At 50.7% G+C, this 12109-nt stretch overlaps 1 protein-coding gene across 5 annotated transcripts in view; it reads left to right on the forward strand.

Annotated features, from left to right (window-relative positions):
- The window catches only part of LOC309369177 (uncharacterized protein), a 111776-nt gene that overhangs the window by 95975 nt on the left and 3692 nt on the right, over positions 1-12109 (forward strand). For 3 of the 5 annotated variants that reach the window (XM_081909931.1, XM_081909930.1, XM_081909932.1), the window contains one exon: positions 2959-3085. In XM_081909931.1, coding sequence (XP_081766057.1) covers positions 3052-3085 — 34 coding nt within the window. In that variant the 5' untranslated portion in view covers positions 2959-3051. Of the gene's footprint in view, positions 1-1007; positions 1156-2910; positions 3086-12109 lie in introns of those variants that run through there. The other 2 variants (XM_081909928.1, XM_081909929.1) reach the window with 2 other exon arrangements.

Raw genomic sequence — 12109 nt, forward strand, 5'->3', positions numbered from 1 at the left:
GGCCACGACAGCAATCCCCTCGCACCCAGAGCAGGGCATCCCAGGACCACATCCTCTCTCTCCCAAAGGGATTGTTGCTGGCAAAGCAGCCGGAAATGGGTGCTGCTCCTCACTGAGCCTCCAGGGACCTGGGCATCAATGCCTGTGCGTGTCTTAAGCCATCTAAGAGAATAATAATAATAAGTTAGTTTCCTAAATTTCAAGGGCAAAGTCTTTGGCCTTCAGGGGGTTGAACAGATGTATACCTGGCCCTCAGAGCAAAGAAAAAGGGACCGCACCCCAGGAGTCTGTCTGGAGAGCGGCAGAGAGTCCAAGTGCAAGAAAAGAAAAGAGAATTTGGGCAACTAGCTCGTTTTAAACTTAGTAACGCCAAGATGAAAAGGTTAACTAAAAATACAGTTAAAGATATGGTGGAAGAATTGCAACACAAGTATTTGGGAATATGGTTAACAGCAAAGAGTATAAATTTAGCTGGCCCTCAGAGCAAAGAAAAAGAGACCCCACCCCAGGAGTCTGTCTGGAGAGCGGAGGAGAGTCCAAGTGCAAGAAAAGGAGACGGAAGCAGGGGAGTGGGGGTGGGGGGAGCAACTCCTGAGGACCCCCAGGTGAGGACCCCCACTAGAGCCAAGAATCCATTTTCCACAAGATACAAATGACTCCTTTGTCAGTCAGTTCTGACTTCATGCATTTACTTTAGTGAAGCTTTTATTGTTTGATGCATTACTGTATTTTAATATTTTGTTGGAAGCCTCCAAGAGTGGCTGGGGAACACCAGCCAGGTGGGTGGGATATTATTATTATTAGTATTAATAATACTAATAATAATAATAGTTGTTGAATTGATATACCAACCTTCATCAAAAGATCTCAGGAACATTGAAAACATAGAACTCATAAAAAGTATACAAATGATAATAAGGATAAAGGGACCCCTGACCATTAGGTCCAGATGTGGCCGACTCTGGGGTTGCGGCGCTCATCTCGCTTTATTGGCTAGGTTGGCAGGAGCAGGGACCGAGCAACAGGAGCTCACCCCGTCACGGGGATTCGAACCGCCGACCTTCTGATCGGCAAGTCCTAGGCTCTGTTGTTTAACCCACAGCGCCACCCGCGTCCCTTATACAAATGATACATCACCTCAAATCCTTTAATCAGGTGAGTTTTCTCCTTTGGAAAGAGGCAGGTGGAATCTCCACATTTGTTAAGAGAATAAAGTTGAAAGGCTAGTGAAATATGGGGAACCAAGAGCATCTGCTTGGCATGCAGTGTTGTTGTTGTTGTTGTTATTTACTGGAAGGCAGGAGCAACCAGGCTGATTCACATCACATAAATCCCTTCCGTTGCCTCCACATTGTGCATTGCAATCTTCCTTCTTGGAGGGCTAGAGTATGGTTACCAGATATTTTTCAATGAATCCAGGGACACTCCCACCCCCACCCCAAGCTGAGTAGCAACAGGGAGTCAGTAGTGGGGATGGTGAGGCAAAAGACCCTGGCTCCCTCTCCTTCTGCTTGTCTATCCGAGCCAGGAGACGTCTGACAGTGGAGGAGCAAAGGCAGGCTGCACGCTGGCACACTGTTTCGCTTGCCAGAAACCCCAGAGAGGAGGTGGCTTGGAAAGCTGTGGGGAGCCAGGGGCCTTCTCTTTTGGCAGCTGACTCAGTATTGATCCAGGCAGAACTCCAATGTATAGTTAGCAGAGTGAACATGTAAAGATGTTACAGGAACCCCCCAAAATAGACCAGAGGCAATTGTATTTCACCCAGCAGAGCTTTACTGCTACTGAAGACAAATGAGGATACGAGTCCCAAATCCAAAACGTTCGGAATTGGCCCTCTCCATCAGAAATCCAGTTGCAGCAGACTTAACCTAAACTTACCACAACTTATAATAAGTCTAAACCTTAACATTCAGCATACTATGTACAGAACACCAGAGGGAAGAGAGAGAGAGAGAGAGAGAGAGAGAGAGAGAGAGAGAGAGAGAGAGAGAAAGTAAAACCCAGGCTCCTTCTGGCCTCTTCTTACAGTCAGCATGACCTTGACAGAAGAGATGATAGAACCACTTTAACCCAGCTGTACTCAGCTTCTCTGAAGGAATAACCCAAACATCAGGAACCTTCTGCTTGTTTCTTTGATGCAGAGAAGCTTCCGGAACCCTCTTGAATTAAATAGTATAGGAAATATCAATATCAGATCCATCCTTTCTGCACTAAGAAATGCAAACTGACAGACCCTCAGGGAATGAGCTGCTGTTGTCATGAGGCCCAAAACTCAGCCAAGATTGTGAATATCGTGTTCTTGCTGATAAAGAGTTAACTCCGGCTGTGAAGTGTGGGATTTCCTGCCCAGATAACTCTGTGACACCAGCCTTCTGAATGTCGCCTGTAGGATTCATCTGTAGTTGCAGTTTTCATAGAATCCTAGAGTTGAAAGGGACCCCAGAGGTCATCAAGACCAACCCCCTGCAATGCAGGAGTCTCAGCTAGATCACCCAAGACAGATGGACATCCAAACTAGGCTTCTTGTATTTCTATAATCATCACTGAGTGCTAAAATAGGCTTCTAAGCAGTGGACAAACGAGAACAAATAGAGGCCAGGATTCACCTAGCCCTCCCCATCTGATGCAAAATATAGCCTGCCCCCCATTCCTCGATGCCCCCATGAACCCCTTGAATTTGCCTCTAGGGCACTGGGAGGGATCCTCCCCAGAACAACTCATTAGGAGAGGAGAAAGTGGATCCTTCCATCAGGGAAACTGGGATTCTTGCATAGGCAGAATAACGTGGAAAACACAAGGCGGAGTACAAAGATGAATATCCAGAATAAAAGAATTCCATTAAAGCAAAGCAATCCTACTGAAACAACGCAGCAATTAAGAGGAAGGAAATAACAGAGCATTGTGTAGCAGATCATATTGATCCTGTCTCAGAGGAGGACATTTCCCTTTTTCTTTTAGGGTCCAGTTTGCTTTGAAGACATCTCTGTTTGTTTCACAGACGAGGAGTGGGCGTTGCTGGATCCTGACCAGAGAGCTCTGCATAAGGACGTCATGGAGGAGAATCGTGGGATCGTGGCCTCTCTTGGTAAGGCTCCCTGTGGGATCGTCCTATCTGCCAGGGAATTCAAAAAATACCTTTATTTGACAAACCTTGTATATTTTCACAGAGCTCAGCAGCGCCACCTACAACACCTGGGAATCTAACACCTCCACAATAAACCTTGAGCAGCTGTGATGGGATGATGAGCTGCTTGTGCGTAAAGCTTAGTCCCTCAGAGTTTGGCCTGATTATCAAAGCTCTGTCTATAGCGGAGCATGACTCCCCTTAAGCATGACTCCCTCAATCGCTGGCAGAATCCGACAGTTGGTGTTTGCGGAATCTCTTCGAACATAAAAGCTCCTTAACGGAAACGCGTCTTCGGGATTCTCGGCGCGACAGTTTCCGGCGAGGGGTGGGTGTCCCTATAGGAGGTCCTGAAACTTCCCCACTGTTTTCGCTGGAAGTGTCTCTGAGCCATCCCTCCGACTCACTTTCCCTCGGAGCTCCTTCTCTCCCCCTGCTGGTTCCCTCCTCTGCTGCTAAGTCTCTCCTAGCCTCCGTGAGCCCTTCCACCACCTGCCCTTCTGATGGCAGTTCCCTGACATCCACCTCCCCTCCAGGGCCCCCTTCACCCCCTCCCGTCCCTTCCTCCATGGGCGGTGAGGATGCAAAACCCCAGAAAGAACCTCCCTCATCTTCCGAAGTCTTGAACACTTCCCTCCACCGGTTGCCGTCCCTTGTCCCCGAGTACTCCTCCTCATCGGAGTCTACTCCTTCCAGCTCCGATTCTGGGAACCCTTCGAACTCCTCTTCCTCGTCGGTGGTGCCAAAATGTTCCCTCCGGAACCTCGTTACAGACTGAGGTTTCCTTGGGAACCTTTGATGAAACGTTTCTATTAAAACCTCATCATTGACTTCCTCTGCAGTTACCCAGGTGTTTTCTGACTCTGGTTCCCCTTCCCAAGCTACCAAATACTCCACCTGATTACCCTTCCACCTGGAGTCAATGATTTCCGCCACATGGCTGTTGCGCTCCCTTTCTTCTATGACTGGTCCCTGTGTGAACACCCCTTCACGTCCCCCCCCCTGTACGGTGACAGCAATGACCTGTGGAATACTGGGTGTAGTTTCATGTGGTTCGGTAACCTGAGTTTGAACGCCACTGGATTGACCTGTTGTATGACCTCAAATGGTCCCAATCTTTTGGGTCTCAATTTCTTACAACCCCCTTTGAACGGCAACCCTTGGGTCTATAGCCACACCTGGTCCCCCACCCTTATGGTTTCACCTTCCCTTCTGTTCCTGTCTGCCTGCTTCTTGTATTCTTCTTTGGCCCTTTCTAGGTTGAGTTGGAGCTGACGATGGATCGCTTCCATCTCTTCTACAAAATGTTCTGCTGCCAGGACGCTCCATCTTTCCCCTCCTTCCCCTGGAAATGCCCTGGGATGACACCCATAGTTGGCCAAAAAGGGACTCATTTCTGTGGACACATTCTCCGCATTATCGTAGGCAAATTCTGCCAGAGCCAACTTTTCTACCCAATCATTTTCTCTGTCATTGACACAACACCTCAAGTATTGTTGGAGGATACTGTTTGCTCTTTCCGCCTGCCCGTTGGTTTCAGGGTGTCGGGCAGTCGAAAGATTAACCTCTACGTGCAGTAAGCTCATGAGCTTCCTCCAGAACCTGGACATAAATTGTTTCCCTCCGTCTGAGACCACCCTCAAGGGGGCGCCATGCAACCTAAAAATGTGTTCTACAAACAACTTGGCTGTCTCTTCTGCCGTGACCGCATGTGAGCATGCTACAAAGTGGCACATCTTGGTTAACAGGTCTACTACAACCATGATGGCTGTTTTTCCCTTGGATTTCGGCAGATCCGTCATAAAATCTATGGATACTGCCTCCCATGGTCGTTCTGGTGTGGGTAGTGGTTCCAATAACCCCGCCGGTGCCCGCCTCTCCCCTTTTGCTCGCTGGCATCGGTCACACCCTCTTACATACTCCCGTACATCTTCCCGCACCTTGGGCCACCAAAACTCCCTGGTAACCAACCACATGGTTTTGTGTTGCCCGAAGTGCCCCGCTGTGGGGCTGTTGTGCAACTGTTTGAGTACCCTCCCCCTCAATTCTCCTTCGGGTATATACAGTGCCCCTTTGTAATGCAATGCCCCGTTCCTTTCCTCAAAACCTCCTGGGTTCTCTCCCTCCCTCCGGAGTCCTCTGAGCTTATCCTGGGCATATTCATCATTCTCAGTTCCCTCTACCAGTTCTCTTTGCCCCACCAATGCCGCCCCACACACCCAGTGGTCCTCTGGGATGATGTGTCTCTCTTCTGGCGCTCCCTCCCCCTCCAAATATTCTGGTTTTCGGGAGAGAGCGTCCGCCCTGACGTTTTCCGGGCCTGGCACGTAACAAATTTCAAAGTGGAATTTGGAGAACTCCTGGGCCCATCTCACTTGTCGTTGGTTGAGTACTCGTGCCGTTCTCCAATACTCTAGATTCTTGTGGTCAGTGCACACTTGGACTTTGTGTTGTGCACCAATTAGTAAGTGCCGCCATCTTCGGAACGCTTCATGAATGGCGAGTAGTTCTCGGTCATACACGGTGTAGTTCCTCTCGGATTTATTCAACTTTCGCGAGAAGAAGGCACACGGTCTCCACTCCGACTCACTCTTCCCCGGCTGCAGAAGCACCGCCCCTACCGCCCGGTCTGATGCATCAGTTTCTACTCTCATCGGTTTTTGTAGATCCACATGCAGGAGCTGTTCTTCAGACGCGAACGCTTTCTTTAGCTCTTCGAACGCTCGCTGCGCCTCTACCGTCCAAACAAATTTCTTCTTGCTGCTGAGACAATCAGTGATGGGAGCCGTCAAGTGGGCAAAGTTCTTGATGAACTTCCGATAGAAGTTTCCAAACCCTAGGAACCTTTGCACGTCCTTCTTCATTTTCGGGGTCTTCCATTCCAGTACCGCCTGAACCTTGCTGGGATCCATGGCCAATCCCTTGTCTGACAAGCGGTACCCCAGGAATTCCACCTCCTTGGTATGAAACTGACACTTCTCCAGTTTCACCCACAGCTGGTTTGCTTGCAGCTTGCCCAGTACTTCCCGGACGTCCCGTACATGCTGCTCCTCGTTCTCTGAGTATACCAACACGTCATCTAAGAAGGCCACGCAATTCTTGTAAAGCAAAGGTCCCAGGACGTGGTTCATGAATGATTGAAAACAGGCTGAGCCTGCATGTAGACCGAAGGGCATAACGAGATACTCAAAAGCCCCTAAAGGGGTGAACATGGTGGTTTTCCATTCATCCCCCTTCCTCATCCGTATCAGGTTATACGCCCCCCTCAGGTCCAGTTTGGTAAAAATCTTTCCCTTCCTCACTCGGGTCAAAATGTCATCAATTCTGGGCATGGGGAAAGCCACTGGTTCTGACACGGCATTCAGGGCCCTGTAATCCACTACAAGCCTGGGTTTATCCGTGTTTTTTTTGTCCACAAAAAACACTGGGCTGCCCCCCACCGCTCTTGACTCTCTGATGAAACCCCGTTTCAGGTTTTTGTCAATGAACTCCCTTAACTCCTGCATCTCCCTATCGGACATGGCGTACAGCTTGCCCACTGGCAGCTGGGCCCCAGGGAGTAGGTTGATTTGACAGTCAAAGGGTCTATGCGGGGGCAGTTTATCTGCTTCTCTTTCGCTGAAGACGTTACCCAGGTCGGCGTATTGTCGGGGCACCTTCCCTTTATCAGTTACTTTCATCCCTGCTAGAGTGGCCTTGGCTCCTTCCTGAGCCTTCCCCTCCTTGCAGTGTTCTAGGCAATGTGCTGACCCAAAGGAAACTACCCGCTGGTGCCATCCCACTAGCGGATCATGCAGCGCTAGCCAGCTCATCCCCAAAATAATGGGCGCTCCTCCCAAGGTGGCCACATTAAACGCTATCAGTTCTGTGTGTCTTGCCACCTTCATTATCATTGGGACAGTCTGTTGGTTAACTTTTCCCCCCAACAGCTCCCTCCCATCAATCGTGGTCACCTGCAAAGGGTTACTTAAAGGGATAGTCTGTATCTGGTGTTCGGCTGCAAACTCCTTACTCATAAAATTACAGGAGCTGCCTGAGTCCAATAGCGCCTTTATCTTTAGTGGGTGTCCGTTTGGCAGCTCTAGCAACACCTCTATTACAAGCGCTGGTCTTGGGGGCTCTGGCGTGGGCACATTCACTGCTCTTTGGCCTGGCTGCTGTGCCCCGATGGTGGCAGCCAGGCGTTGGCTTTTACTTGCTCCTTAACCCCCTCCTCCTCCCCCCCAACAGCTCCCGCCATCCCTTGCCATTCCTTTCTTTGCGGGCAGACTCTGGCAAAGTGACCTGGCTGTTGGCAGAGAAAACATTTCTTGGTGCTCTTTCCCTCCTTCTTCCGCCCTTCATTGGGGTTTGAAACTGCGCGCGCGCGCGCTGTTCCAATTTCCATCGGCTCTACTGGCGGGGAATGCTTCTCTGGAATCTCTGGAATGCGGAAATCCCTCCAATGTTCCCCTTTCCCTTCCCGCTTCTCCAAAGCTCTCGCCTCCTGGCGTGCTCCTATGGCCAGTGCGGATTTGGTCAGCTGGTCCATAGACTCTGCCCTGGGCTCCCGGGAAAGTTCGTCCTTCACCGCCGAAGATAGCCCTTATTCGAACAGCATTTGTATCGGTTCCGCCGACAGGTCCCACCCCAATTTATGGATCAACATGGTGAACTCAGTCCAGTACTCATGGACAGATCGGTTCCCCTGTTTACACGCCATTAACTGTCTGCGCACCACTCCCTGCTCAATCTCGCTGGAGAACATCAGATCCATGGCGCGAAAAAACTTCCTCGAGTCCTTTAAGGCGTCATTATTCGCTGCCATCAGGGGCCTCACCCAGTCTTTCGCCCCCCCCCCCTTCGAGATGCCCAATCACAAACGCTACCCTCGATTCCTCATCGGGAAAGTCATCAAACTGCAGATTGAGGGCATATTGCATCTCTGTCCTAAAGGCTTGATAGTTTCTGGGATCACCCCCAAACTTTTGTACCAATCCTGGCACCTTCCTTGCGAGTGGGGTGGTTTTTCCCTTTTCTGCATCCTGAGCCCGCCTCTCTTCGAGCCTCGCCGTTTGCAGCGCTAGCTGGACTTCCAACACCCTTCCAACACCCTTCCAGGCTTGGACCCGCTCCAGCTCCTCCTGCGTCTCCGGCTCCTGTTGGGTTGCTCATGATGCCTCTCCTTGCACAAGCGGCTTTCAGGGACTGTCGGATTGCTGTGATGGGATGATGAGCTGCTTGTGCGTAAAGCTTAGTCCCTCAGAGTTTGGCCTGATTATCAAAGCTCTGTCTATAGCGGAGCCCCTTAAGCATGACTCCCTCAATCGCTGGCAGAATCCGACAGTGGGCGTTTGCGGAATCTCTTCCAACATAAAAGCTCCTTAACGGAAACGCGTCTTCAGGATTCTCGGCGCGACAGTTTCCGGCGAGGGGTGGGTGTCCCTATAGGAGGTCCTGAAACTTCCCCACTGTTTTCGCTGGAAGTGTCTCTGAGCCATCCCTCCGACTCACTTTCCCTCGGAGCTCCTTCTCTCCCCCTGCTGGTTCCCTCCTCTGCTGCTAAGTCTCTCCTAGCCTCCGTGAGCCCTTCCACCACCTGCCCTTCCGATGGCAGTTCCCTGACAGCAGCAAATTACACTTTTTTCTTATATATATAATTTTTAAAATTATTCTCCATTTAATATTGTACATTTGCATCATCATTATCTGCTATACCACCCTGGCTCTTTAGAGCCTCAACTTCCTTCCCTGCCACCTCATGGCTTTCAAAATTAATCTTTATATCATTGCAATTTGTACATTTTCCAATTCTTACTACACTCATTACAGAATGGCTCAAAATTTAACATCACCCTGCTAGTGATGTTACTTGCTTACAATAATCTTTCAGATATCGTATAAATTTACTCCAACCCTTTTGGAATACTTACCATATTTTTCGCTCCATAGGACGCACTTTTTCCCCTCCAAAAATGAAGGGGAAATCTGTGTGCGTCCTATGGTGCAAATGCAGGCTTTCGCTGAAGCCTGGAGAGCGAGAGGCATCGGTGCGCACCGACCCCTCTCGCTCTCCAGGCTTCAGGAAGCTATCCGCAGGCCTTGCAAGCCCGGCAGGAGTTCCCGCGGGCTCACAAGGCTTGCGGGCAGCAGCCTGCAGCCCCAGCAAGTGTCCGCAAGCCTTGCGTGCCCGGCGGGAAGTCCCGCCGATCGCACGAGGCTTGGGGCAGCAGCCTGTTGCCTGAAGCACAGGGAGCCCTCCGGAGGGCTCCCCGTACTTCGGGTGAGTGTCTGCAAGCCTTGCGCGCCTGGCGGTAGGTCCCGCCAGGCGCGCGAGGTTTCGGGTGGCAGCCTGTTGCCCGAAGCACGCGGTGCCCTCCGGAGGGCTCCCCGTGCTTCGGGCGAGTGTCTGCAAGGCAAAGCCTCCGCTCCGGAGGCTTCCCGTTGCTTCCGCTGAAGCCAGGAGAGTCTGCTCTTTGAGGCTGGCGGTGGGGAAAGCAGCGCTTCCCCCATCGCCAGCCCCAGAGGATGGGGGGCAGCAGGAAGGCGCGCGATGCCTTCCCGCTACTCTCCAACCCGGCTTTGAGGCTGGCGGTGGGGAAAGCAGCGCTTCCCCCATCGCCAGCCCCAGAGGATGGGGGGCAGCAGGAAGGCGCGCGATGCCTTCCCGCTACTCTCCAACCCGGCTTTGAGGCTGGCGGGGGGGGAAAGCAGCGCTTCCCCCATCGCCAGCCCCAGAGGATGGGGGGCAGCAGGAAGGCGCGCGATGCCTTCCCGCTACTCTCCAACCCGGCTTTGAGGCTGGCGGGGGGGAAAGCAGCGCTTCCCCCATCGCCAGCCCCAGAGGATGGGGGGCAGCAGGAAGGCGCGCGATGCCTTCCCGCTACTCTCCAACCCTCCTGTGCGCTTTTGCAGGAGATGGGGGAATTCCCCCACCTCCCGCAAAAGCAGGCAAAAGCCGTGCGCTCTTTAAAGGGGCTGCACGGCTTTGCTGGCTTTTCTAGGAGGTGGGGGAATTCCCCCACCTCGCAGAAAAGCCTGCAAGAGCCTCGCAGCCTTTAAAGAGCGCACAGCTCTTGGGGGCTTTTGCCCAAGGAGGGAGAAGGGACTGACTGGCCGTTTCAGTCCCTTCTCCCTCCTGGTCGAAAAGCCCGCAGGAGTCAAGCGGGGCTCCTGTGGGCTTTTGCGGGAGGTGGGGGAATTCCGCCACCTCCCGCAAAAGCAGGGAGAAGGTCTTGGAGTAGCGCACAGGCTGCGTGCAACCTGTCCACTGCTCCCAGAGCTGCGGGGGGGGGGGTGTCATATTTTTTCCTTGATTTCCCCCCCTGAAAACTAGGTGCGTCCTATGGTCCGGTGCGTCCAATCATGCGAAAAATACGGTAATCGTGCTGTTTTTGAATTTTTCCTGTCAGTGTCACCAGATTTGCAAAGTCCATCATTTTCATCTGCCAATCTTCTAACAGAAATTCTCACCATGTCAATTAATACTGAGTTTGGGAACCTTTAGCTTTAATTCTGGCCTTGCAACGTCTTCCCATGGAGCGAAGCAAGTTTCTTAGTTCTGCAGCTGTAATAACGTGAAACCAAGATGGAATCATTGCCTCTGTTAATTGGGCTTTATTGCTGGGTTGCTTCTGACTAACAAGTTTCTTTAGTTGGCTCCATAGATTTCTGATTGGGTTAAGGTCTGGGCTATTCCCAGGCCATTCCAGCGGTGGAATTGATTATCTTGAAACCACCTTTTGCACACAGCAGCAACATGACATGGAGCTGAATCCTGTGGAAATATAAAATAAAAATGAATCAGTAAATATTTATATAAATATATCTAAATGCTTCGGTATCGGGGGAAAGATCACATGTGGAACGCTTCAGTTTGGGCTCAAGTATTTCATTTATGTATTTTGGAGCATTTACATTCCGTTTTATGACGCAAATTCTGCCCACACCTTTTGCTGCCATACAACCCCAGATCATCACACTATCTGCGTGTTTCACGGTCGGTGTAATGCAAGTAGGATATAAATCAGGGGTCGGCAAGCCTTACCCCGCCTGGGCCAGTTCACTCCCACAAACCGGATCCATGGGTAAGATCGCGCGCATGAGTGCGATCTCTGCCGTCTGCATCTCTGCAGAAGTGATTTCTGGCACCGCAGAAGCGAGTCCCTGTGCTGCGCCGCGCCGGTTTAGCGCAGCACGTAGGAACATGCTGAGCAGATGGCTCAGTTCGGGGGGCCGCTCGTGGGCCACAGATTGCCAACCCCTGATGCAAATCTCTGATTCTTCTCCTCGCATATTTCATGCCATTAGTACCAAGCAAGGAGATTTGGGTCTCATCCAAATAACACTGTCCCATTGTTCTGCTGTCCAGTTAACATGGGTTGTAGCACAGTTTAATCTTTTCCACCTTTGCTTGAGAGATAATGGCTTTTCCCTTGGAATTCTAGCATTTAGACCAGTCCTTGCACTCAACTTCACATTACATTGCGCCATGTCATCTTGTAAACACCCAGATGATTTCCTTTATATATATATATATATAATTTTTTTATTAAGAAGAAGAAGAAGAGTTTGGATTTGATATCCCGCCTTTCACTCCCTTTAAGGAGTCTCAAAGCGGCTAACGTTCTCCTTTCCCTTCCTCCCCCACAACAAACACTCTGTGAGGTGAGTGGGGCTGAGAGACTTCAAAGAAGTGTGACTGGCCCAAGGTCACCCAGCAGCTGCATGTGGAGGAGCGGAGACGCGAACCCGGTTCCCCAGATTACGAGACTACCGCTCTTAACCACTACACCACACTACATTACAAAAAATAAAAATAAAAAGAAGAAAAAAGAAAGAAAAAATACAAAGTAAAAATTGTTAAAAACAATCGATCTTTCCATCACATTATTTTTCATTAGCTTCGTTTCTCGGACCTCCTCATACCTCCCTTTTTTGTATTCCAGATCAAATTATTAATTCAACAATTTCTTTCCCTCTTTACGCTATCCAAATCTTATTTTT

Source organism: Podarcis melisellensis, assembly GCF_964234715.1.
Source record: "Podarcis melisellensis genome assembly, chromosome: 4".
Taxonomy (NCBI): Eukaryota; Metazoa; Chordata; class Lepidosauria; order Squamata; family Lacertidae; genus Podarcis; species Podarcis melisellensis.